The sequence below is a fragment of the Dryobates pubescens genome, chromosome 25 (assembly GCF_014839835.1).
Source record: "Dryobates pubescens isolate bDryPub1 chromosome 25, bDryPub1.pri, whole genome shotgun sequence".
NCBI classification, from domain to species: domain Eukaryota; kingdom Metazoa; phylum Chordata; class Aves; order Piciformes; family Picidae; genus Dryobates; species Dryobates pubescens.
Genome location: NC_071636.1, coordinates 16980977 through 17007128, shown reverse-complemented (window position 1 = coordinate 17007128; position 26152 = coordinate 16980977). Strand labels below are relative to the sequence as shown.

At 64.9% G+C, this 26152-nt stretch overlaps 1 protein-coding gene across 1 annotated transcript in view; it reads right to left on the bottom strand.

Annotated features, from left to right (window-relative positions):
• Positions 1 to 24197, bottom strand: part of NEURL4 (neuralized E3 ubiquitin protein ligase 4) — a 34234-nt gene extending 10037 nt beyond the window's left edge. The window contains exons 1-16 of the mRNA XM_054172855.1: positions 24086 to 24197; positions 23687 to 23871; positions 22636 to 22747; positions 20568 to 20656; positions 18574 to 18646; positions 15367 to 15670; positions 14132 to 14313; positions 12092 to 12177; positions 10077 to 10239; positions 8082 to 8292; positions 6919 to 6995; positions 6731 to 6809; positions 4543 to 4712; positions 2698 to 2826; positions 1431 to 1579; positions 420 to 635 (exon numbers count right to left, since the gene is read on the bottom strand). Coding sequence (XP_054028830.1) covers positions 420 to 635; positions 1431 to 1579; positions 2698 to 2826; positions 4543 to 4712; positions 6731 to 6809; positions 6919 to 6995; positions 8082 to 8292; positions 10077 to 10239; positions 12092 to 12177; positions 14132 to 14313; positions 15367 to 15670; positions 18574 to 18646; positions 20568 to 20656; positions 22636 to 22747; positions 23687 to 23871; positions 24086 to 24197 — 2337 coding nt within the window. The remainder of the gene's footprint in view (positions 1 to 419; positions 636 to 1430; positions 1580 to 2697; positions 2827 to 4542; positions 4713 to 6730; positions 6810 to 6918; positions 6996 to 8081; positions 8293 to 10076; positions 10240 to 12091; positions 12178 to 14131; positions 14314 to 15366; positions 15671 to 18573; positions 18647 to 20567; positions 20657 to 22635; positions 22748 to 23686; positions 23872 to 24085) is intronic.
• Positions 24198 to 26152: the final 1955 nt, after the last annotated feature.

Sequence of the window (26152 nt, the reverse complement as noted above, 5' to 3'; positions counted from 1 at the left end):
CCTCAGGACTCCCAAGGTCCCCCTCAAGACCTCCCCAGATGCCCCCAGGACCCTCTTAGGAGCCCCAAGATCCTCTCAGGCTCTCTCCAGACTCCCATAGCCCCCTCAGACCCCCTCCTACCCCCTCAAAACCCAACTCAAGACCCCCGGACCCTCTTAGGAGCCCCAAGGACCTCTCAAGCCCCCTCTGGACCCCCTTCTACCACCTGAAAACCCAACTCAGGAGACCCTTAGGAGCCCTAAGGTCCCCTCAAGCCCCCTTCAAACCCCCAGAACCCCCTCAGGACCACCTCAGACCCCCTCCTACCCACTCAAACCCACTCCAGGACCCAACTCAAGACCCCCTGGACCCCCTTAGGAGCCCTAAGGACCCCTCAAGCCGCCCTAGAGCCCCCCCAGGACGCCCCCCCCAGACTGACCGCCAGGCGGTCGAGCGAGACGCCGTAGTTGTGGCGCGTGATGGCTCCGTTCCTGCGCACCTCAGCCCCGGCCACCACCCAGCTGGGAGGGGCTGGGAGGTCCAGTAAGGAGGCTGGGAGGGCTGGGGGCCCCGGGGGGCCCTGCCCGGGGGGCAGAGAAGTCAACCCCAAGCGGACAGACCCTGCCCAGCGCTCGTCCAGGGCCTCGATCCGCACCTGGGCAGGGAAGGGTCAAAGTGAGAGAGGCCAAAAGGGGCGGGGCTTGTTCCAAAAGGCGTGGCCTACAAAGAGGGGTGTGGTCTGGGTGATAGGCGTGGCTCCCCCCCATCCTCCCTGGTGGGAGGAGCTATCCTGCTCCAATGGGCCCTTAGCAGGGGAGTTATAAAGGGTTACATTGGGCCCAGCGGGGGAGATGTGGGGATAGAGGACTAGGGGGCGTGGCTTGCCCCAAGGGGCGTGGCCTATGAGGATTGTGAGCATGCTTCTGTGAGGCTCCGCCCCCCGGTGGGAGGGGCCATGCCACCCAAAGAGCCCCATAAAGGCCAAGTCCCAGGGCTCTCAATGGGGGCTCTAAGGGCTCTGCAGTAGGGGAATGGCTTTTATAAGGAGGCGTGGCTGGGGGAGCAGTCTAATGGTTAGAGGCGTGGTTTCCAGGCAGGAGGCGTGGCCACCAAATGGCTCCACCCTCCCCAGCTCCTCAGCATTCATTTCCATAGGAGCAGGGTTAAATTAGGGGGGGCGTGGCCTTGTCAGTGATGTGGGGCTTGGAAGGGGAGGGGCTTCCAAAGGGGAGGGGGTTGGGTAGGAGTGGCTAAGCATGGCCACACCCTCTTAAGGGGCCTCTGCTCCCATTAAGCCTCACTGAGCCCTTTGTAACCTATTGCCCTCAAAGGAACCCCAGGCCTCCCACGATTAGGCCACGCAGGGAAGGTGTCTGATCCCCACCCCAAGCCCCCAGCCCTCCCACTGACCCCGCCCCTCAGTGGGCGTGTCCCCGGCGGCCCCACCCACCTCAAAGAGCTCCCCGGGCCGGAGGTGGGAGCGGCTGAAGACCAGGCCGTGGCAGTACCCTGCCACCCGAGCTGCCCCCAGCCCCTCCGCCCCCAGGGCCACGTTCTGCCCGCAGCGACCATGGAAGCGTTGGCAGGGCCCGGGGGGAGCTGGGGAAGGAAAGGGTGTGGTCAAAAGGGGGGGGCGTGGCCTCCATGGGCAGGGTCCAGAAGAGGCGTGGCCCCAATGTAGGTATGAGTCCCAGGGGAGGTGCAGTACCACCACATTGGCTGGAGATGGGAGGGGGTGGGAGGGGATTTAGCTGAGAAGGATAGGGTGGAAAGGGGCATGGCTTGATTGGGTGTGGTCAGGAGGGGCATGGCTAAGAGCAGGTGTGGTCCCAGGGGTGTGGTGCCTCCAGATGGCATTGGCTAGAAATGGGAAGGGATTTGACCTATGGGGGAGTGGCTTCTGAAGGGTGTGATGGAGAGAGGGCGTGGCTTGATCGGGTAGCATCAAAAGGGGCGTGGCCCAATGTAGATGGGGCTCCAGGCAGGGGGTGTGGTGACTCCAGCACACATGCCATTGGCTGGAGATGGGAAAGGGTGGGAGGGGATTTGACTCATAAGGGCGTGGTCAAGAGGGGTGTGGACTGACAGGGTGTGGTCCAAGAGGACATGGCTTAAATAGGTGCGGTCCCTAGGGGTGTGTCACATCCATGCTACACCCCATTGGCTAGACCCTGGGGAGGGTGGGGGCTATGGTGTGGCTTTAAAAGGGTGTGGTCGAGCGGGGGCATGGCCAAAGAGGGTATGGCACCTCCGCCTCCCACCCCATTGGCTGGAGATGGCAGGGGGGAGGTTGGGTGGGAGGGGACTTGACCGCTAAGGGTGTGGTCTGATGGGGTGGGGATGGTGGCCTTAACAGGCGTGGCCTTAACAGGCGTGGCCTAAGAGGGCATAGCCAAAGAGGGCGTGGCCCCAGGCAACGTGTGGCACCTCCCCCTTCCAACCCCATTGGCCAGAGAGCAGGAGAAGACTTGACCCTACAGGCGAGGTCTGATGGGAAGGGAAGGGGGTGGGGAGTGTGGCCTCAATGGGCGTGGTCAAAGAGGGGGCGTGGCTACAGCAGGCATGGCCCTGACCTGTGCAGCTCCCCATTGGCTGCTGCTGGGAGCAGGAGGAAGGGCGGGGTGGGGGTGGACTCACCCTGAAGGGAGTGGGGGGTGGAAGGGAAGTGGCCATGGGCAGACAGGGGCGTGGCCGGAAGGGGGCGTGTCCAGGCTTACCTGGGGAGGGGAGGGGGCAGCTCTTCTCGGCCCCCCCCGCGGGGGTCAGGCTGTTGTCGGCAGGGCAGGTGGCGCCGGTGAGGGAGACCTGAACGCACTGCCCATAGAGGTCGACCACGGCATAGACCTCTGGGGGGGAGGGACAGGGAGAGGGGGGGTTGGGGGACACCACCAGGGGGCACTTGGGGACGTTTGGGATCCTGGGAGGGGGATGGGGACAGTGACCCCAGGGCCCTCGGTGTGCTCCTGGCTGAGTGGGTCCAGCCCCCTGAGGCCTCCTCTGTGCCCCCAAGTCCCCATCCTTGTGTCCCCATCCCTGTCCCCCCTTCCATATCCCCATCCCTGTATCCCCATCCTTGTGTCCCCATCCCTGTCCCCCCTTCCATGTCCCCATCCCTGTGTCCCCATCCTTGCATCCCCATCCCTGTCCCCCCTTCCATATCCCCATCCCTGTATCCCCATCCCTGTGTCCCCTTCCATATCCCCATCCCTGTGTCCTCATCCTTGTGTCCCCTTCCATATCCCCATCCCTGTGTCCCCATCCTTGTGTCCCCATCCCTGTGTCCCCTTCCATATTCCCATCCCTGTGTCCCCATCCCTGTATCCCCATCCCTGTGTCCCCTTCCATATCCCCATCCCTGTGTCCCCATCCCTGTGTCCCCTTCCATATCTCCATCCCTGTGTCCCCATCCCTGTGTCCCCTTCCATATCCCCATCCCTGTGTCCCCATCCCTGTGTCCCCTTCCATATCTCCATCCCTGTGTCCCCATCCCTGTGTCCCCTTCCATATCCCCATCCCTGTGTCCCCATCCCTGTGTCCCCTTCCATATCCCCATCCCTGTGGCCCCATCCCTGTATTCCCATCCCTGTCTCCCCACCCCTGTTTCCTTGTCCCCATGTCCTCCTCCCTGTGTCCTCCTCCATGTCTCCATCCTCATGTCCCCAAGTCCCCATCCCAGCGTCTCAAACCTCCAAGTCCCCCTCTGCGTCCCAGCCACCCCCCAGCAGTTCCCCGGCGGGCCGCTAGGTGTCGCCGGCGGCGCGCGGAGCGGCCCGGAGCCGGCCGCCCCTGGTCGGGGCCGGTGGTGAAGCAGCGCAGGTCCCCCCGGGCCGTCCTCACCGTGGCCACACCCCTGTGTCCCTGGCCCCCTGCCCCCATCCCAGTGTCCTCATCTTCACATCCCTCTCCCCCTCCCAGTGTCCTCCTCCCTGTCCCCATCCCCATGGCCTCATCCTCACATCCCTCTCCCCATCCCCACGTCCCAATCCCTGTGTCCGTGTCTCCCTGTCCCCATCCCAATGTCCTCCCCCTCATAGCCCTGTCCCCATGTCCCCATCCCCCTGTCCCCATCCCAGTGTCCCTCTCCACGTCCCCATGTCCCCATCCCCCTGTCCCCATCCCTGTGTCCCTCTCCATGTCCCCATGTCCCCATCCCCCTGTCCCCATCCCAGTGTCCCTCTCCATGTCCCCCCGTCCCCATCCCTGTGTCCCTCTCCACATCCCCATGTCCCCATCCCTGTCCCCAACCCAGTGTCCCTCTCCATGTCCCCATGTCCCCATCCCCCTGTCCCCATCCCAGTGTCCCTCTCCACGTCCCCATGTCCCCATCCCCCTGTCCCCATCCCCGTGTCCCTCTCCACGTCCCCCTGTCCCCATCTCAGTGTCCCTATCCCCAAGTCCCCATCCCCAGGTCCCCATCCCTGTGTCCCCCTCCATGCCCCCAGGTCCCCCTCCCAGCACCTCAACCCCGACCTCCACCTCCCTGCGCCCGCGTCCCCCTCCCAGCGCCCGTCCCCGCCGCAGTTCCGCGGGCGGCCGCTGGGTGGCGCGGGCGCGGCGCGGACCTGCGGGCAGCCCGGAGCAGGCCACGCCCTGGTCGGCGCCGTTGATGAAGTAGCGCAGGTCCCCCCGCGCCGTCCTCATCATCCCGATCCGGGCGCCCGTGCCCAGCGAGTCCAGGTCGCAGCCGTAGCTGTTCCGCAGGGTGTTGCCGTCCTGCATGATGGCAGTGCCGCTGGGGGGGGAGGGGAGAGACCGAGCAGGGTTGGGGGACGGCTGGGGGGACAGCGGGGGGGACGTCGAGGGAGGGGGGAGGGCGGCAGGGAGGGGAGATGGAGACAGGAAGTGGGGATGGAGGCAGCAGGGAGGGATGAGGATGCCAGGGAGGGTTGGGGACAGCTTGGGGGACGCCATGGGGGGACGCTAAGGGAGGAGTGGAGGCGGCAGGGAGGGGTGGGAGGACCGAGGGGAGATGGAGACAGGAAGGAGAGATGGAGACAGCAGGCAGGGAGGAGGATGCCAGGGAAGGTTGGGGACAGCTTGAGAACGTCAGGGAGATGCCAGAGGAGACGTTAAGGGAGGAGGGGAAGTGGTAGGGAGGGTTGGGGACAGCTTGGGGGATACCAAGGGGGAAGTTAGGGGAGAGGTGGTGGCAGCAGGGAGGGTTGGGGACAGCTTGAGGGATACCAGGGGGGACATTAAGGGAGAGGTGGTGGCAGCAGGGAGGGTTGGAAGGACCAAGGGGAGATGGAGGCAGCAGGGAGGGATGGAAGGACCAAGGGGAGATGGAGGCAGCAGGGAGGGATGGAAGGACCAAGGGGAGATGGAGGCAGCAGGGAGGGTTGGAAGGACCAAGGGGAGATGGAGGCAGCAGGGAGGGATGGAAGGACCAAGGGGAGATGGAGGCAGCAGGGAGGGGTGGAAGGACCAAGGGAGATGGAGGCAGCAGGGAGGGATGGAAGGACCAAGGGGAGATGGAGGCAGCAGGGAGGGATGGAGGCACCAAGGGGAGATGGAGGCAGCAGGGAGGGATGGAAGGACCAAGGGGAGATGGAGGCAGCAGGGAGGGATGGAAGGACCAAGGGGAGATGGAGGCAGCAGGGAGGGATGGAAGGACCAAGGGGAGATGGAGGCAGCAGGGAGGGATGGAAGGACCAAGGGGAGATGGAGGCAGCAGGGAGGGGTGGAAGGACCAAGGGGAGATGGAGGCAGCAGGGAGGGATGGAAGGACCAAGGGGAGATGGAGGCAGCAGGGAGGGATGGAAGGACCAAGGGGAGATGGAGGCAGCAGGGAGGGTTGGAAGGACCAAGGGGAGATGGAGGCAGCAGGGAGGGATGGAAGGACCAAGGGGAGATGGAGGCAGCAGGGAGGGATGGAAGGACCACGGGGAGATGGAGGCAGCAGGGAGGGGTGAAGGCACCAAAGTGATTTGGGGCAGGAAGGGCCCTGAAGGGGGGGGCGTGGCTTTAAGAAGGGGGTGTGGTTTGTGCTGGGGCGGGGCCTGATGAGAGGGAGTGGCCCATGGGTGGAGCTATCGTGCCCCTGTTGTCCAGTAGGAGGCCAGATGCAGGGAGCTCAATAGGAGTTGAGAGGGAGTGGGGGGGGGGGGGGGCGTGGTCACCTCATGGCTCCACCTCCCCCCCCAGCTCTCCCCGTTCATTCCAAAGGGGGCAGGGCTTAAAGGGGCGTGGCCAACCGAGCAGGGGTGGGGCTATGGTGAAGAGCAGCTTACAAAGGGGAGAGGCATGAGTGGGAGGGGCCAAGCATGGCCATGCCCTCTTAAAGAGCCCTTGGCCCTGTTAAGCCCCATTGTTACCCAGCTTCATCCCTATTGGTGAGGCCAGTTGGCCTCACCCCCTCGTGGGCGTGTCTCGCTACATGACACGCCCCTTCTGGGCGTGCCCAGCCCTAGCCACGCCCCCTTTTCTTAAAGGGACCCCACACCTCCCACTACTAGAGCATGCAGGGGGTGACACACCCAGATCCACACACCCCCGTGGCCCCATCCCCCTGTGGGTGTGTCAAGTGGTCGGCCACGCCCCTCGTGGGCGTGCCCAGCACTAACCACGCCCCTTCCCCTTAAAGGGACTCCGCTATTAGACCATCCAGGCAGCGACCATCCCCCAGCCACCCCCCGCCCAAGCGGCCCCACCCCTGTCGTGGGAGTATCCCGTGGGGGACCACGCCCCTTGTGGGCGTGTCCCACCGCTAACCACGCCCCCTCCTGGGCCTTAAAGGAGCCCAGTCCTGACCTCAGCATCCAGGTGTCGTAGTCGATGTCGGTCATGGTGTTGGGGAACTCCAGGTCCTCAGGGCGGATGGCAGTGACACCTGGCGGGGGAGGGGAGGGAAGGGACACCCCATGAGCTGGGGGGACCCCCAGGAGATCACTGGGGGGGGGATGGGGACCCCCCAGTAAGCTCCCAGTAGGGCCCAGTACCAGCCTCGATGGAGCCAGACCAGCGGTCGACCATCTTCTGGATGACGATCTCGAAGAGCTCTCCGTCCCTCAGCGCCCTGGGGGGGACAAAGGGTGCAGGGCCACCTCAGGGGGCACCCCAGGACCCTTGTGGGGTGCCCCTGAGACCATTCCGGGGCCCCTGGGGGAGATTTGGGGGCTCACAGATGGGGGAGGGACGTCCAAGGGTTGGGTATGGAGATCACAGGCGGGGTCTGGAGCTCCATGGCTTGGGTTTGGAGGTCACTGGATGGCTCTAGACCTCCACGGGCTCGGTCTAGACCTCCATGGGTTGGGTTTGGAGCGCTCCAAGGTTGGCTCTAGACCTCCATGGGTTGGGTTTGGAGCTCCAAGGTTGGCCCTAGACCTCCATGGGTTGGGTTTGGAGCTCCAAGGTTGGCTCTAGACCTCCATGGGTTGGGTCTGGAGCCTCCTGAGCAGCTTTTGAGGTCATGGGGTTGGTTTTGGAGCTCCAAGGTTGGGTCTAGACCTCCATGGGTTGGGTTTGGAGCTCCAAGGTTGGCTCTAGACCTCCATGGGTTGGGTTTGGAGCTCCAAGGTTGGCTCTAGACCTCCATGGGTTGGGTTTGGAGCTCCAAGGTTGGCTCTAGACCTCCATGGGTTGCGTCTGGAGCCTCCTGAGCAGCTTTTGAGGTCATGGGGTTGGTTTTGGAGCTCCAAGGTTGGCTCTAGACCTCCATGGGATGGGCCTAGACCTCCACAACTTCGGTCTAGACTGCCATGGGTTGGGTTTGGAGCTCTGAGGTTGGCTCTAGACCTCCAGGGGTTGGGTCCAGAGACCATTGGCTGGGTCTGGAGCTCCATGGCTTGGGTCTGGAGCCTACCCAGCAGCTTTGGAGGTCTTGGGGTTGGGTCTGGAGCTCCAAGGTTGGGTCTGGAGCTCCACGGGTTGGGGTTTGAAGCCCCCTGAGAAGCTTTGGAGGTGTTGGGGTTGGGTTTGGAGCTGGTGGATGGGCTCCAGCCCTCCAGGGGCTGGTTCCATCCCTCCAGAGGTTGGCTCCAGCCCTGCAGGGGTTGGTTCCAGCCCTCCAGGGGTCAGCTCCAGCCCTCCAGGGGCCGGCTCCAGCCCCCCCTCCCTCCCTGCAGCCCCCAGGCCGCCCCCCGTGGCCGGCAGGGGGCAGCACCTGTTGGAGATGACGATGGCGTCGTTGAACTCGGCGCGGCAGTTCTGGCGCAGCGCGGTGCGGCCCCCGTTGGTGATCAGGGCGTTGGAGCCGTGCAGGCGGTGGAAGCGCAGCTCCCCGGCCCCGCCCCCGGCCCCGCCCCCGGCCCCGCCCGCCTCGGGCGAGCCTGGGCTGGGCCCCTCCGAGCCCTCTGCCGGCAGCGAGGGAAGGTCTGCGGGGAGGGAGGGAGGGAGAGGGCTCAGGAGGAGGCTGCCCAGGCGGCCTCAGAGCCCTCACAGCTCCCCCAGGCGCCCACACAGCCTCCTCAGAGAGCTCCAACCCCCTTCAGATGTCCTCAGAACCCCCCTCAGACACCTCCAAGCCCCCTCCAGCCCCCCTCAGACACCTCCAAGCCCCCTCCAGCCCCCCTCAGACACCTCCAAGCCCCTTCCACCCCCCCTCAGACACCTCCAAGCCCCTTCCACCCCCCCTCAGACACCTCCAAGCTCCCTCCAGCCCCACTCAGACACCTCCAAGCTCCCTCCAGCCCCCCTCAGACACCTCCAAGCCCCTTCCACCCCCACTCAGACACCTCCAAGCTCCCTCCAGCCCCACTCAGACACCTCCAAGCTCCCTCCAGCCCCCCTCAGACACCTCCAAGCCCCCTCCAGCCCCACTCAGACACCTCCAAGCCCCCTCCAGCCCCACTCAGACACCTCCAAGCTCCCTCCAGCCCCACTCAGACACCTCCAAGCCCCCTCCAGCCCCACTCAGACACCTCCAAGCCCCCTCCAGCCCCACTCAGACACCTCCAAGCCCCCTCCAGCCCCACTCAGACACCTCCAAGCCCCCTCCAGCCCCACTCAAGACACCTCCAAGCCCCTTCCACCCCCACTCAGACACCTCCAAGCCCCTTCCAGCCCCCCTAGAGATCTCCAAGCCCTCTCCAACCGTCCCTAAATGCCTCCATGCCCTCCTAGCTGCCCTCAGAACTCCCCTGAGCTGCCTCCAACTCCCTGAGATGCTCTCAGAACCCACCATAGATGCCTCCAAGCCCCCTCCAGCCCCCCTTAGATATCTCCAAGCCCCTTCCAACCCCCCTTTATGTATCTCCAGGCCGCCTTAGATACCTCCAATCCCCTTTAGATGCCCTCAGAACCCCCCTTAGATACCTCCAGGCCCCTTTAGATGCCCTCAGAACCCCCTTAGATGCCTCCAAGCCCCTTCCAACCCCCCTTAGATACCTCCAGGCCCCTTCCAACCCCCCTTAGATACCTGCAGGCCCCTTTAGATGCCCTCAGACCCCACTTAGATACCTCCAAGCCCCTTCCAACCCCCCTTAGATACCTCCAGGCCCCTTCCAACCCCCCTTAGATACCTCCAGGCCCCTTCCAACCCCCACTTAGATACCTCCAGCCCCCTTTAGATGCCCTCAGAATCCCCTTAGATACCTCCAAGCCCCTTCCAACCCCCCTTAGATACCTCCAAGCCCCTTTAGATGCCCTCAGAACCCGCTTAGATACCTCCAGGCCGCTTCCAACCCCCCTTAGATACCTCCAACCCCCTTTAGATGTCCTCAGAATCCCCCTTAGATACCTCCAGGCCACTTCCAACCCCCCTTAGATACCTCCAACCCCCTTTAGATGCCCTCAGAATCCCCTTAGATACCTCTAGGCCCCTTCCAACCCCCCCTTAGATATCTCCAACCCCCTTTAGATGTCCTCAGAATCCCCCTTAGATACCTCCAAGCCCCTTCCAACCCCCCTTAGATACCTCCAGCCCCCTTTAGATGCCCTCAGAATCCCCCTTAGATACCTCCAAGCCCCTTCCAACCCCCCTTAGATACCTCCAACCCCTTTCAGAGTCCCTCAGAACCCCGCTTGGGTACCTCCAAGCCTCCTTAGATGCCTCCAGGCCCCCTCCAACCCCCCTTAGGTGCCTCCCAGCCTCCTTGGATAGCTCCAGCCCCGTTCAGCTGCCCTCAGCACCCCCCTGGGCTGCCCCCCCGGCTCTCACCTCCCTCCTCCAGGATGGTGGCCTGGGCGGCCTGGCCGTAGAGGTCGACGACGGCGTAGACCCCCGGGGGGACGTTGCAGGCGGCCGGGCCCTGGGCCACGCCGTTGACGAAGAAGTGCAGGGTGCCGTCGGGGCGGCGCACCACCCCCACCGTGTCCCCGGCCTGCGGGCACCCAGGGGAGCCCTCAGCACCCAGCACCCACCCAGCACCCACCCAGCACCCACCCAGCACCACCCCCACCGTGTCCCCGGCCTGCGGGCACCCAGGGGAGCCCTCAGCACCCAGCACCCACCCAGCACCCACCCAGCACCACCCCCACCGTGTCCCCGGCCTGCGGGCACCCAGGGCAGCCCTCAGCACCCAGCACCCACCCAGCACCCACCCAGCACCACCCCCACCGTGTCCCCGGCCTGCGGGCACCCAGGGGAGCCCTCAGCACCCAGCACCCACCCAGCACCCACCCAGCACCACCCCCACCGTGTCCCCGGCCTGCGGGCACCCAGGGGAGCCCTCAGCACCCAGCACCCACCCAGCACCACCCAGCACCCACCCAGCACCACCCCCACCGTGTCCCCGGCCTGCGGGCACCCAGGGCAGCCCTCAGCACCCAGCACCCACCCAGCACCCACCCAGCACCACCCCCACCGTGTCCCCGGCTTGGGGGCACCCAGGGGAGCCCTCAGCACCCAGCACCCACCCAGCACCACCCAGCACCACCCAGCACCCACCCAGCACCACCCCCACCCTGTCCCCGGCCTGCGGGCACCCAGGGCAGCCCTCAGCACCCAGCACCCACCCAGCACCACCCCAGCACCACCCCCACCGTGTCCCCGGCCTGCGGGCACCCAGGGCAGCCCTCAGCACCCAGCACCACCCCAGCAGCCTCTGGGAGCAGCAAAAGCTCCGCAGAGACCCCCGGGAGCTCCATAAAGACCTCCAGGAGCTCCATCAGGACCCCCAGGAGCTCCACCAAGACCCCCAGGAGTTCCTTGGAGATATGAAGGCTCCATAGAGACCTCCAGGAGCTCCATCAGGACCCCCAGGAGCTCCTTGGAGATATGAAGGCTCCATAGAGACCTCCAGGAGCTCCATAAAGACCCCCAGGAGCTCCATCAGGACCCCCAGGAGCTCCATCAGGACCCCCAGGAGCTCCTTGGAGCTATGAAGGCTCCATAGAGACCTCCAGGAGCTCCATCAAGACCTCCAGGAGCCCCCTGGAGATGCTGAGGAACCCCCACGGAGACCTCAAGGAGCCCCTTGGAGGTATGAAGGCCCCGGAGGGACCTGCAGGGTCCCCATAAAGACCTCCAGGAAGTCCATAAAGACTTCGAGGAACCTCACAGGGAGCTCAGGAAACCTCCTGGAGATGCTGAGGAACCCCCTGGAGATAGGAAGGCCCCAGAGGGGGCTGCAGGAGGCCCAGAGGGGGCTGCAGGAGGCCAAGAGGGGGCTGCAGGAAGCCCCTAGGGAGCTGCTGAGGAGCCCCTGGAGCCGCTGAGGAGCCCCCTGGAGCCGCTGAGGAGCCCCTGGGGCCGCTGAGGAGCCCCTGGGGCCGCTGAGGAGCCCCCTGGAGGTGCTGAGGAGCCCCTGGGGCCGCTGAGGAGCCCCTGGGGCCGCTGAGGAGCCCCCTGGAGGTGCTGAGGAGCCCCTGGAGGTGCTGAGGAGCCCCCTGGAGCCGCTGAGGAGCCCCCTGGAGCCGCTGAGGAGCCCCCTGGAGGTGCTGAGGAGCCCCTGGGGCCGCTGAGGAGCCCCTGGGGCCGCTGAGGAGCCCCCTGGAGGTGCTGAGGAGCCCCTGGGGCCGCTGAGGAGCCCCTGGGGCCGCTGAGGAGCCCCCTGGAGGTGCTGAGGAGCCCCTGGAGCCGCTGAGGAGCCCCTGGAGGTGCTGAGGAGCCCCTGGAGGTGCTGAGGAGCCCCCTGGAGCCGCTGAGGAGCCCCCTGGAGCCGCTGAGGAGCCCCCTGGAGGTGCTGAGGAGCCCCCTGGAGGTGCTGAGGAGCCCCTGGAGGCTGTGCCCACCTTGAGGCGGTCCAGGTTGTGGCCGTACTCGTCCAGCACCGTGGTGCCGTTGTGCATCACTCCGTTGCCTGTCATCATCCAGGTGCCTGGGGGAGGAGGAGAAGCCCCCTGAGGACCCCCATAGAGACCTCCAGGAACCCTCTGCAGATGCTGAGGAACCCCAAAATGACCTCCAGGAACCCCACAAGGACCTCCAGGAACCCCCTGGAGATATGAAGGCCCCAGAGGGACTTCCAGGAACACTCGGGGGTGCTGAGGAACCCCCTGGAGATATGAAACCCCCACAAGGACCTCCAGGAACTCCACAAGGACTTCCAGGAAGCCCCTGGGGACATGAAGGCTCCATAGGGACCTGCAGGAACCCTCTGGAGGTGCTGAGGAACCCCATGAACACCTCCAGGAACCCCACAAGGGCCTCCAGGAAGCCCTGGGGCTGGGAAGGCACCGCAGGGAGCTGCAGGGAGCTGCAGGGAGCCACAGGGAGCCGCAGGGAGCTGCAGGGAGCTCACAAGGGCCTCCAGGAAGCCCTGGGGCAGGGAAGGCACCGCAGGGAGCCGCAGGGAGCTGCAGGGAGCCGCAGGGAGCCGCAGGGAGCTGCAGGGAGCCACAGGGAGCCGCAGGGAGCTGCAGGGAGCCACAGGGAGCCGCAGGGAGCTGCAGGGAGCTGCAGGGAGCCACAGGGAGCTGCAGGGAGCCACAGGGAGCTGCAGGGAGCTGCAGGGAGCCACAGGGAGCTGCAGGGAGCTGCAGGGAGCCGCAGGGAGCCCACAAGGGCCCCCAGGAAGCCCTGGGGCTGGGAAGGCCCCGCAGGGAGCCGCAGGGAGCTGCACTGAGCCCACAAGGGCCCCCAGGAAGCCCTGGGGCTGGGAAGGCCCCGCAGGGAGCTGCAGGGAGCTGCAGGGAGCTGCAGGGAGCTGCAGGGAGCCCACAAGGGCCCCCAGGAAGCCCTGGGGCTGGGAAGGTGCCGCAGGGAGCCGCAGGGAGCCGCAGGGAGCCCACAAGGGCCTTCAGGAAGCCCTGGGGCTGGGAAGGCCCCGCAGGGAGCTGCAGGGAGCCGCAGGGAGCCACAGGGAGCTGCAGGGAGCTGCAGGGAGCCGCAGGGAGCCCACAAGGGCCCCCAGGAAGCCCTGGGGCTGGGAAGGTGCCGCAGGGAGCCGCAGGGAGCCGCAGGGAGCCGCAGGGAGCCGCAGGGAGCTGCAGGGAGCCGCAGGGAGCTGCAGGGAGCCGCAGGGAGCTGCAGGGAGCCGCAGGGAGCCGCAGGGAGCCGCAGGGAGCCCACAAGGGCCCCCAGGAAGCCCTGGGGCTGGGAAGGCGCCGCAGGGAGCTGCAGGGAGCCGCAGGGAGCTGCAGGGAGCCGCAGGGAGCCCACAAGGGCCCCCAGGAAGCCCTGGGGCTGGGAAGGCGCCGCAGGGAGCTGCAGGGAGCCGCAGGGAGCTGCAGGGAGCCCACAAGGACCTCCAGGAAGCCCTGGGGCTGGGAAGGCTCCGCAGGGAGCCGCAGGGAGCTGCAGGGAGCCGCAGGGAGCTGCAGGGAGCCGCAGGGAGCCGCAGGGAGCCGCAGGGAGCCCACAAGGGCCCCCAGGAAGCCCTGGGGCTGGGAAGGTGCCGCAGGGAGCCGCAGGGAGCCGCAGGGAGCCGCAGGGAGCCGCAGGGAGCCGCAGGGAGCCCACAAGGGCCCCCAGGAAGCCCTGGGGCTGGGAAGGCGCCGCAGGGAGCCGCAGGGAGCCGCAGGGAGCCCACAAGGGCCCCCAGGAAGCCCTGGGGCTGGGAAGGCCCCGCAGGGAGCCGCAGGGAGCCGCAGGGAGCCCACAAGGGCCCCCAGGAAGCCCTGGGGCTGGGAAGGCGCCGCAGGGAGCTGCAGGGAGCTGCAGGGAGCCGCAGGGAGCCGCAGGGAGCCCACAAGGACCTCCAGGAAGCCCTGGGGCTGGGAAGGCGCCGCAGGGAGCCGCAGGGAGCCGCAGGGAGCTGCAGGGAGCCCACAAGGGCCCCCAGGAAGCCCTGGGGCTGGGAAGGCGCCGCAGGGAGCCCCGGGGGGCAGTACCGGAGCGCAGGTTGGTCATGGTGGAGGGCAGCTGCAGGCAGGCCGGGTCGTGCGTGGTGACGCCGATCTCGATGGAGCCTGCCCACTTCTCCACCATCTTGTCCAGCCGCACCTGGAAGACTTCGTTGTCGCGCAGCGGGCGGCAGCTCAGCGCCACCCCGTGGTTGAAGTCGTCCGTGGCGCTACGGGGAGCGGCCCGGGGTGAGACCGCGGCGGGAGGCCAAGGGGGAGGCCACCGAGGGGGGGGGGGGGGGGGAGGGGCTCGGGGGGGGAGACCAAAGACCTCGAGGCTAAAGATCAAAGGGGCTTGAGGGGCTCAAGGTTGGGGCTGCCGAGGCTTGAGGGCATCAGGGGCTGGGGAGAGCAAGGCTGGAGCCAGCGAGGGGGGAGGAGCAAGGGGGGGAGGAGTGCAAGGGGGGGGAGGGGGGGCAGGAGGTGGAGGAGGAGCTGGGGGGGGGAGGAGCTGGGGGGGGGAGGGGAGGAGCCCAAGGTTGAGGTCACCAAGGGTTGAGGAGGTCAAGGTTGAAGACCCAAGCTCTTGAGGGCCTCATGATTGGGGCTACCAAGGGTTGAGGACCTCAAGATGTCCTGCTGGAGGTCCCCACCACAACCTGATGCCCTCAGACCCCTCTCCAGATGCCTTCAGACCCCTCCCCAGATGCCCTCAGACCCCTTCAGACCCCTCCCCAGATGCCCTCAGCCCCTTCCCAGATGCCCTCAGACCCCCTCAGCCCCCTCCCCAGATGCCCTCAGCCCCTCCCCAGATGCCCTCAGACCCCTCCCCAGATGCCCTCAGACCCCCTCAGCCCCTCCCCAGATGCCCTCAGACCCCCTCAGCCCCTCCCCAGATGCCCTCAGCCCCCTCCCCAGATGCCCTCAGCCCCCCTCAGAACCTCCCCAGATGCCCTCAGCCCCCTCCCCAGATGCCCTCAGCCCCCCTCAGAACCTCCCCAGATGCCCTCAGCCCACTCCCCAGATGCCCTCAGCCCCCTCCCCAGATGCCCTCAGACCCCCTCAGCCCCTCCCCAGATGCCCTCAGCCCCCTCCCCAGATGCCCTCAGCCCCTCCCCAGATGCCCTCAGCCCCCCTCAGAACCTCCCGAGATGCCCTCAGCCCCTCCCCAGATGCCCTCCGACCCCCTCAGCCCCTCCCCAGATGCCCTCAGCCCCCTCCCCAGATGCCCTCAGCCCCTCCCCAGCTGCCCCCAGCCCCTCCCCCCGCGGCCCCCCGCTCACTGTGGCCGCAGGGCCGTCCTGCCCTCGTTGACCACCGCGGCCTTCTGGCCGCAGTTGGGGTGGAAGAGCAGCCGGGGGGGCGGGGGCGGGGGCGGCGGCGGGGGCGGGGGCGGCGGGGGCGGCGAGGCGGGGCCGGGCGGGGCGGCGGGCGGGGCGGCCTGGGGCGAGAGGGCCCGCAGGATGGCGTTGTTGCGCCGCAGGCGGTCGCTGGGGTTGTGGTTGTGGACGATGGTCACCTTCACCGCCATGCCGTAGAGGTCCACCACGCCGTACACCACCAGGGGCGTCAGCGTGGTGGCCACGCCTGCGGGGGGACACCACACCCACGGGGCTGGAGCGGCCCGAGGCGACCCCTGCAGGGCTCCGGGGGCCTCGCGCAGCAACGCTGCAGGCACTCCGGGCCTCAGAGAGGGCCTCAAGAGCCGCCCTGAGGCTCCGCAAGGTCTCGAGGACTCAACCACAAAGACCTCCAATGGTTGGAGAAGGTCTCAAGAGCCATCAGGAGGTCCTTATGGAGCTCCAAGTCCATCCTGGTGGCTCTCAAGGCCTTGAAGACTCAACCATGAGGACCTCCAATGGTCTTAAGAACCTTCTTGAGGTTCTTCAAAGTCTTGAAGACTCAACCATGAAGACCTCCAATGGTTGGAGAAGGTCTCAAGAGCCATCTGGAGGTCCTTATGGAGCTCCAAGTCCATCCTGGTGGCTCTCAAGGCCTTGAAGACTCAACCATGAAGACCTCCAATGGTTGGAGAAGGTCTCAAGGTCCATCAGGAGGTCTTCATGGAGCTCCAAGTCCATCCTGGTGGCCTTCAAGATCTTGGAGAAGACCTCAAGAACTATCTTGAGGTCTTTATGGACCTCCACATCCATCCTGGTGGCTCTCAAGGCCTTGAAGACTCAACCATGAAGACCTCCAATGGTTAGAGAAGGTCTCAAGAGCCATCTGGAGGTCTTCATGGAGCTCCAAGTCCATCCTGGTGGCTCTCAAGGCCTTGAAGACTCAACCATGAGGACCTCCAATGGTTGGAGAAGGTCTCAAAAGCCATCTGGAGGTCGTTATGGAGCTCCATGTCCATCCTGGTGGCTCACAAGGCCCTGAAGACTCAACCATGAGGACCTCCAATGGTCTTAAGAACCTTCTTGAGGTTCTTCAAGGTCTTGAGGACTCAACCACGAAGACCTCCAATGGTTGGAGAAGGTCTCAAGAGCCATCAGGAAGTCTTCATGGAGCTCCAAGTCCATCCTGGTGGCCTTCAAGATCTTGGAGAAGACCTCAAGAACTATCCTGAGGTCTTTATGGACCTCCACATCCATCCTGGTGGCTCTCAAGGCCTTGAAGACTCAACCATGAAAACCTCCAATGATTGGAGAAGGTCTCAAGAGCCATATTGAGGTCTTCATGGAGCTCCAAGTCCATCCTGGTGGCTCTCAAGAGCTTGAAGACTCAACCATGAGGACCTCCAATGGTCTTAAGAACCTTCTTGAGGTTCTTCGAGGTCTTGGACACTCAACCATGAAGACCTCCAATGGGTGGAGATGGTCCCAAGGATCACCTGGAGGTCTTTGTGGACCTCACAAAGCAACTTTGGTGGCACTCAAGGGCTCAGAGAGGTCCTCAAGAACCTTCTTGAGGCTCCTCAAGGTCTTGAACACTCAACCACGAAGACCTCCAATGGTTGGAGAAGGTCTCAAGGTCCATCAGGAGGTCTTCATGGAGCTCCAAGTCCATCCTGGTGGCCTTCAAGATCTTGGAGAAGACCTCAAGAACTATCTTGAGGTCTTTATGGACCTCCACATCCATCCTGGTGGCTCTCAAGGCCTTGAAGACTCAACCATGAGGACCTCCAATGGTCTTAAGAACCTTCTTGAGGTTCTTCAAGGCCTTGAAGACTCAACCATGAAGACCTCCAATGGTTAGAGAAGGTCTCAAGAGCCATCTGGAGGTCCTTATGGAGCTCTACATCCATCCTGGTGGCCTTTAAGGTCTTGGAGAAGACCTCAAGGACTATCTTGAGGTCTTTATGGACCTCCAAGCCCATGCTGGTGGCTCACAAGGCCTTGAAGACTCAACCATGAGGACCTCCAATGGTCTTAAGAACCTTCTTGAGGTTCTTCAAGGTCTTGAGGACTCAACCACGAAGACCTCCAATGGTTGGAGAAGGTCTCAAGAGCCATCAGAAAGTCTTCATGGAGCTCCAAGTCCATCCTGGTGGCCTTCAAGATCTTGGAGAAGACCTCAAGAACTATCTTGAGGTCTTTATGGACCTCCACATCCATCCTGGTGGCTCTCAAGGCCTTGAAGACTCAACCATGAAAACCTCCAGTGGTTGGAGAAGGTCTCAAGAGCCATATTGAGGTCTTCGTGGAGCTCCAAGTCCATCCTGGTGGCTCTCAAGAGCTTGAAGACTCAACCATGAGGTCCTCCAATGGTCTTAAGAACCTTCTTGAGGTTCTTCAAGGTCTTGGACACTCAACCATGAAGACCTCCAATGGATGGAGAAGGTCTCAAGAGCCATCTGGAGGTCTTCATGGATCTCCACATCCATCCTGGTGGCCTTCAAGGCCTTGGAGAAGACCTCAAGAACCATCTAGAGATCTTTATGGAGCTCCAAGTCCATCCTGGTGGTTCTCAAGGTCTTGAAGACTCAACCATGAGGACCTCCAATGGTCTTAAGAACTTTCTTGAGGTTCTTCAAGGTCTTGAGGACTCAACCATGAAGACCTCCAATGGTTGGAGAAGATCTCAAGAGCCATCAGGATGTCCTTATGGAGCTCCACATCCATCCTGGCGGCTCTCAAGGCCTTGAAGACTCAACCATGAGGACCTCCAATGGTCTTAAGAACTTTCTTGAGGTTCTTCAAGGTCTTGAGGACTCAACCATGAAGACCTCCAATGGTTGGAGATGGTCCCAAGGATCACCTGGAGGTCTTTATGGACCTCACAAAGCAACTTTGGTGGCACTCAAGGGCCTGGAGAGGTCCCCAAGAACCTTCTTGAGGTTCCTCAAGGTCTTGAACACTCAACCATGAAGACCTCCAATGGTTGGAGAAGGTCTCAAGAGCCATCTGGAGGTCCTTATGGAGCTCCAAGTCCCTCCTGGTGGCCTTCAAGGCCTTGGGGAGGGTCTCCAGCAGGTTGGGGAGGTGGGGGGCAGGGTTTGAAGCTGCCCCCAGGGCCCTGCAGCTGCTCCCTGGGGTGGTCCTCACCTTGGTCCACGCCGTTGATGTAGAAGTGCAGAGCGTTGTTGGCCTTCCTGGTCAGCCCAATGTGGTCTCCTTCCTGGGGGGCAGGGGCAGGGAGGTCACCTTGGGGCCCCCCCAGCTGGAGGGGACCCCCAAAACACCTCCTGGAGGTGACCCCGGGGCCAGGAGAAGACCCCCAAGGGTGGTGGGACCCCAAAATGGCCTCCTCAGGAGGTGGGGAGAAGGGGGAGGAGGGGACTGGGGGGGGACTGGGAGGGACTGGGAGTTGAGGGCTCCTGAGGGACTGGGGGGGACTGGGGAGGGATTTGGGGGTGCTGGGAGGGGACTGGGAGAGACTGGGGAGGGATTTGGGAGGGGAGTTGGGGGCCCTGGGGGGGGAAATGGGGGGACTGGGAGGGGTCCCAAGGGGAATTTGGGGGTCCTGGGAGGGGTCTTGGAGGCAACTGGGAGGGACTAGGAGGGGATTTGGGGGTCCTGGGGGGGAATGGGAGGAGACTGGGGAGGGATTTGGGGGGGGGGGACTGGGAGTTGGGGGTCCTGGGGTGGCCTTGAGGGGGACTGGGAGGGGAGTTGGGGGTCCTGGGGTGGGGGCGGGGACTGGGAGGGACTGGAAGTTGGGGGTCCTGGGGTGGCCTTGGGGGGCACTGGGAGGGGATTTGGGGGTGCTGGGGAAGGACTGGGAGAGACTGGGAGGAGAGTTGGGGGTGCTGGGGGGGGGGTGGGACTGGTAGGGGTCCCAAGGGGAATTTGGGGGTCCTGGGGAGGGGTCTTGGAGGCAACTGGGAGGGACTGGGAGAGGATTGGGGGGGGGGGGGGGACTGGGAGTTGGGGGTCCTGGGGTGGCCTTAGGGGGGACTGGGAGGGACAGGGAGGGGATTTGGGGGTCCTGGGGGGGGGGAATGGGAGGGACTGGGAGCTGGGGGTCCTGGGGGGGCAACTGGGAGAGACTGGGAGGGGAGTTGGGGGTCCTGGGGAGGGGTCTTGGAGGTAACTGGGAGGGACTGGGAGCTGGGGGTCCTGGGATAGCCTTGGGGAGGACTGGGAGGGGAGTTGGGGGTGCTGGGGGGGGACTGGGAGTTGGGGGTGCTGGGGTGGCCTTGGGGGGGATTTGGGGGTGCTAGGGGGAGACTGGAAGAGATTTGGCAGGGGAGTTGGGGGCCCTGGGGGGGGAATGGGGGAACTGGGAGGGGTCCCAAGGGGAATTTGGGGGTCCTGGGGTGGGGTCTTGGAGGCAACTGGGAGGGGATTTGGGGGTGCTGGGGGGAACTGGGAGGAGCCTGGGGAGGGATTTGGGGGGGACTGGGAGGTGGGGGTCCTGGGGTGGCCTTAGGGGGGACTGGGAGGGACAGAGAGGGGATTTGGGGGTCCTGGGGGGGGAGACTGGGAGTTGGGGGTCCTGGGTGGGGGGGGTGGGACTGGGAGGGGCCCCAAGGGGAATTTGGGGGTCCTGGGGAGGGGGCTTGGAGGCAACTGGGAGGGACTGGGAGGGGATTTGGGGGTCTGGGGGGGGGATTGGGAGGGACTGGGATTTTGGGGTCCTGGAGTGTCCTTGGGGGGCACTGGGAGGGGATTTGGGGGTGCTGGGGGGGGGGTTGGGACTGGGAGGGGTCCCAAGGGGAATTTGGGGGTCCTGGGGAGGGGTCTTGCAGGCAACTGGGAGGGACTGGGAGGGGATTTGGGGGTCTGGGGGGGGGATTGGGAGGGACTGGGATTTTGGGGTCCTGGAGTGTCCTTGGGGGGCACTGGGAGGGGATTTGGGGGTGCTGGGGGGGGGGGGGGTCCCAAGGGGCTCTGGGTTGGGGGGGGGGGGGGGGAGTCCTGAAGGGGTGACCCCAATTTTGGGGGGTGGGCTGGGAAGGCATCAGGAAGGGTTTGGGGGTGGTGCTGAGGGTCTGGGGGGTGAGGTTGGGGTCTCATGGTGGGGAGGGGGTCCCCAAAATGGGGAGGGGGTCCCCAAAATGGGGAGGGGGTCCCCAAAATGGGGAGGGGGTCCCCACCTGCAGCTCATCCAGGCTGAACTCGCAGTACTCCCTCCGAGTGCCCTTCCCATTGGTCAGGATCCCACAGCCACTCATCATGATGGTACCTGGGGGGGGGGACACCCCCACAATATGAGGGGGGGTCCCCAACACCTGGGGGCACCCCAAAATTTGGGGAGGGGTCCCCCCAGAATGTCCTTTTGGGGGGGGATTGGAGCCCCCACCCCTCCTTTTGGGCCTGTTTTAAGAGGGTTGGGGCTCTCAAAGTGGCTTTTGGGGGGGCCCCAAGAATCTGGGGAGGGGTCTGAGGGGTCCCTAAATATGAGGGGGGTCCCCAACTCCTGGGGGCACCCCGAAATTTGGGGAGGGGTCCCCCAGAACGGCCTTTTGGGGGGGTTAGGAGCCCCCACCCCTCTGGGGAGCCTTTTGAGGTTTGGGGAGGCCCAGGCTGCTTTTGGGGGGAACCCAAAACTTCAGGGGGGGGTCTGAGAGGTCTGGGGGGTCCCCAAAATTGAGGGGGGTCCCCGAATTGGGGAGGGGGTCCCCAAAACCCCATTTGAGAGGCTTCTAAGAGGCTTGGAAGGCTTTGAGGTCTCCTTTGGGGTCACTCTGGGGGCTCCGAGTTGGGGTTGGGGGTTTTGGGGGGGCCCTAAAATTGGAGGAGGGGTCTGGGGGGTCCCCAAATGTGGGGAGGGGTCCCCAGAATTGAGAGGGGTCTCCAACTTGGGGAGGGGATCCCCAAAACCCCATTGGGAGAGGCATCTAGGAGGCTTGGAAGGCTTCGAGGTCTCCTTCAGGGTCACTTTGGAGGCTCCGAGTTGGGGTTGGGGGTTTTGGGGGGGCCCTAAAATTAGATGAGGGATCTGGGGGGGTCCCCAAATGTGGGGAGGGGTCCCCAGATTTAAGGGGGGTCTCCAAATTGGGGAGGGGATCCCCAAAACCCCATTGGGAGAGGCATCTAGGAGGCTTGGAAGGCTTCACGGTCTCCTTTGGGGTCACTCTGGGGGCTCCGAATTGGGGTTGGGGGTTTTGGGGGGGGGGGTCTAAAATTGGAGGGGGAGTCTGGGGGTGTCCCCAAATGTGGGGAGGGGTCCTCAGATTTGAGGGGGTGGTCTCCTAATTGGGGAGGGGGTCCCCAAAACCCCTTTGTGAGAGGCTTCTAAGAGGCCTTGAAGGCCTCTGAGTCTCCTTTGGGGTCACTTTGGAGGCTCCGAGTTGGGGTTGGGGCTTTTGGGGGGGCCCTAAAATTGGAGGGGGGGGTTGGGGGGGGTCCCCAAATGTGGGGAGGGGACCCAGATTTGAGGGGGAGTCCCCAAATTGGGGAGGGGGTCTCCAAAACCCCATTTGAAAGGCTTCAAAGAGGCTTTGAAGGCTTTGAGGTCTCCTTTGGGGTCACTCTGGAGGCTCCGAGTTGGGGTTGGGGGTTTTGGGGGGGCCCTAAAATTGGAGGGGGGACCGGGGGAGGTCCCCCAAATTTGAGGAGGGGTCTGGGGGGTCCCCAAATGTGGGGAGGGGTCCCCAGATTTGAGGGAGGGGTCTCCAAAACCCCATTTGAGAGGCTTCAAAGAGGTTTGGAAGGCTTTGAGGTCTCCTTTGGGGTCACTTTGGAGGCTCCGAGTTGGGGTTGGGGCTTTTGGGGGGGCCCTAAAATTGGAGGAGGGGTCTGTGGGGGGTCCCCAAATGTGGGGAGGGGACCCCAGATTTGAGTGGGGTCTCCAAATTGGGGAGGGGGTCTCCAAAACCCCATTTGAGAGGCTTCTAAGAGGCCTTGAAGGCCTCTGAGTCTCCTTTGGGGTCACTTTGGAGGCTCCGAGTTGGGGTTGGGGGTTTTGGGGGGGCTCTAAATTGGAGGGGGGCCTGGGGGGGGCCCCAAATGTGGGGAGGTGCCCCCAAATTTGAGGGGGGTCTCCAAATTGGGGAGGGGATCCCCAAAACCCCATTGGGAGAGGCATCTAAGAGGCTTGGAAGGCTTCGAGGTCTCCTTTGGGGTCACTCTGAGGGCTCCGAATTGGGGTTGGGGGTTTTGGGGGGGCCCTAAAATTGGAGGGGGGGTCTGGGGGGTCCCCAAATCGGGTTGGGGTCTGACCTGAGCGCAGGTTGGTCATGGTGGCAGGGTACTCCAGGCTGTTGGGGTTGTGGGCAGTGACCCCAATCTCGATGGACCCTGACCACTTGTCCACCAGCTTGTCGATGCGGATCTGGGGGGGGGAGGGGAGGGGGCGGGGGGGCGGGGGGGGGTTAGGGACCCCCAAAATGAGGAGGAGGGGGAAGGGGGTCCCCAAAGAGAGGAGAAGGGGGAAGGGGGTCCCCAAAGAGAGGAGGAAGAAGAGGGAGGAGTTCAGAGAAGCTCTTACAGGACCCCCCCCAACAGCAACTCCCCCTCTGCCCTCCCCCCCCCGCCCCAGGGACCCCAAAACCCAGGCCAGGACCCCCCCAAGACCACCCCCCACAGACCCTCCCCCAAGGACCCCAGCCCCCCCCTCTAGGTACCCCAACACCACCCCAGGACCCCCCCACCCAGGGACCCCAAAACCCAGGCCAGGACCCCCCCCGGGACCCCATCCCCCCCCCCCGCCCAGGACCCCTCCAAGCCCCCCAGGACCCCCAAGCCCCCCCTCCAGGCCCCCTAAACCCCCTCAGGGTCTCTCAGGACCCCCCCAAACCTCCTCAGGACCCCTCAGGACCCCCAAAACCCCCTCAGGACCCTTCCAGATCCCCACCCAGACCCCTCAAGACCCCCAGACCCCTCCCAGCCCCTCCCCAGCCCCCCTTGGACCCTCCTTAGAGCCCCCCCAGCCCCCCCAAAACTCCCCCAAACCCCCTCCAACCCCCCCAGGACCCCCAAGCCCCCCCTCCAGGCTCCCAAAACCCCCTCAGGATCTCTCAGGACCCCCCCAAAACCCCCTCAGGATCTCTCAGGACCCCCCCAAAACCCCCTCAGGACCCCCCTCAGGACCCCCTCAGGGCCCACCTCGAACATCTCCCCGTCCCTGAGGGGCCTGTTGGTCAGCACCACTGCCCCCTAACCCCCCTCAGGACCCCCCCAGCCCCCACCTCGAACATCTCCCCGTCCCTGAGGGGCCTGTTGGTCAGCACCACTGCCCCCTAACCCCCCTCAGGACCCCCCCAGCCCCCACCTCGAACATCTCCCCGTCCCTGAGGGGCCTGTTGGTCAGCACCACGCCGTTGTTGAACTCGTCGAGGGGCCGGCGCCGCTCGGCCGTCTTGTGCCCGTTGCTGAGCTTGATCAGGGCTCCGCACTTCTCGTGGAACAGCAGAGCCTCATTGGACCAGGAGGAGCCAGGCCCCGCCCACGACGTGCCTAGGGGGCGGGGCCCGGTGAGCCACGCCCCCTCCCCCCGCGGCAGCCGAGGGGGGAGGAGCCACAGGCACCCGAAACCAGGCCCCCCCCTCCCCTCCCCCAGCTCCCCTCCCTTGGGTGTGGAGAGGGGAGGGAAAGCCACGCCCACGTGGGAGGCCACGCCCCCTTCCCCGCTAGGCCACGCCCCCCCACGTCTCCCTCCCTTCCTCCCCACATTGCGTTGCCTTGGGCAGGTGAGAAGCCACGCCCCCCTCTGCTAGGCCACGCCCCCCGTGGTAAGCCACGCCCCCGCGTGGGTCACACCCCCTCGGCAAGCCGCGCCCCATCTCTCAGGCCACCGCCATACTGTTGGCCACGCCCCCTGCACCAGGCCACGCCCCAACTGGGTCACACCCTCCTGGAAGCAGCTCTAACCGCTCTCAGGTATATTGAGAGTGGAAAGCCACGCCCCCTCTGCCAGGCCACGCCCCTCTGCCAGGCCACACCCCTCTGCCAGGCCACATCCTCCTGGAAGCAGCTCTCTCCCAATCTCCCTGCCCACTGAGTCATACTGAGACTAGAAAGCCACGCCCCCTCTGTCAGGCCACGCCCCTGCCCGGTTAGGCACACCCCTCCACCTAGCGAGGCCACGCCCCGCGGCAACAGGCCACGCCCCGCAGCAGCAGGCCACTTCCTTAAAGGACCAAACCCCTCCCTTCAAGGAGCAGCACTGAGAAGGTGAGAAGCCACGCCCCCTCTGCTAGGCCACACCCACAAATCTGGCCACGCCCACAGATAATCCACGCCCCGACGCAGCAGGCCACGCCCTTATGCTTTGGCTACAGCCCCCCAGGGGCAAGCCACGCCCCTTTTAGAGTCAAACCACGCCCCCTTTACAGCCACACCCCCTTTACAGCCACACCCCCCATACCCCAAGCCACGCCCCTTCCTCCCCTCCTCTCCCCCAGGGGCTGCTCCTGGCTCTACTCCAAGCCCCACCCCCAAACCAAGCCCAGCCCACCCTCCCCCCTCAGGCCACACCCACCCGGCCCAGGCTCCGCCCCCTCAGGCCCCGCCCCTCGCCCTGTCACTCACTCGAGGAGGCCTCCAGGCCCTCAGGGAACTTGTCCGGGCGGGGCTGGGCCCCCCGGGGCGGGGCAGGGGCCGGGGGCAGGGCTGTGGGGAGGGGGCAGCAGTGAGGACCAGGAGCCCCCCACTGACACCACCCCCCCTCACTAAGCCCCCCAGCCCCCTCCCCATACCCCCTCCCAGTGCCCCCCAATTGCCCCCCAACCCCCCTTTCACCCCCCCTACCCCCCCCACTCCCCCCAATTCCTCCCTTTTAACCTCCCCACCCCCCTTCCACCCCTAAATTCCCCCCAGTCCCCCTTCCATCCCCAAATTCCCCCCAGCCCCCCTTCCATCCCCAACCCCCTTTTAACCTCCCAAGCCCCCCCAAACTCCCTCCAACCCCCCAAACCCCCCAGACCCCCTCCAATCCCCTTCCAACCCCCACTGTCCCCCTCCCAACCCCCCCAATCCTCCTTTAACCTCCCCCAGACCCCCTCCAATCCCCTTTGAACCCCCACAACCCCCTCCCAAGCCCCCCCAAGCCCCCCTCCCCCCAATCCTCCTTTAACCTTCCTCCCCCATCCCCCTTTAACCACCCCCAGACCCCCTCCAATCCCCTTCCAACCCCCACTGCCCCCCTTCCAACTCCCCCACATCCCCATTTAACCTCCCCCAGACCCCCTCCAATCCCCTCTGAACCCCCCCAAGCCCCCCTCCCAACCCCCCCATCCCTCTTTAACCTCCCCCAGACCCCCTCCAATCCCCTTCCAACCCCCACTGCCCCCCTTCCAACCCCCCCAATCCCCCTTTAACCACCCCCAATCCCCCCCTCCAATCCCCTTCCAACCCCCCCATCCCCCTTTAACCTCCCCCAGCCCCCCTCCAATCCCCTTCCAACCCCCACTGCCCCCTTTCCAACCCCCCCAATCCTCCTTTAACCTCCCCCAGACCCCCTCCAATCCCCTCCCAACCCCCCCATCCCCCTCTAACCTCCCCCAATCCCCCCCTCCAATCCCCTTCCAACCCCTCCATCCCCCTTTAACCTCCCCCAGTCCCCCTCCAAATCTCCCCCAAGCCCCTCCCAAGCCCCACTTCCACCCTTTCAACCCCCAAATCCCTCTTTGACCTCCTCCAGACCCCCTCCAATCCCCTTCCAACCCCCCCAATCCCCCATAAACCTCCCCCAGACCCCCTCCAAATTCCCCTCCAAGCCCCTCTTCCACCCTTTCAA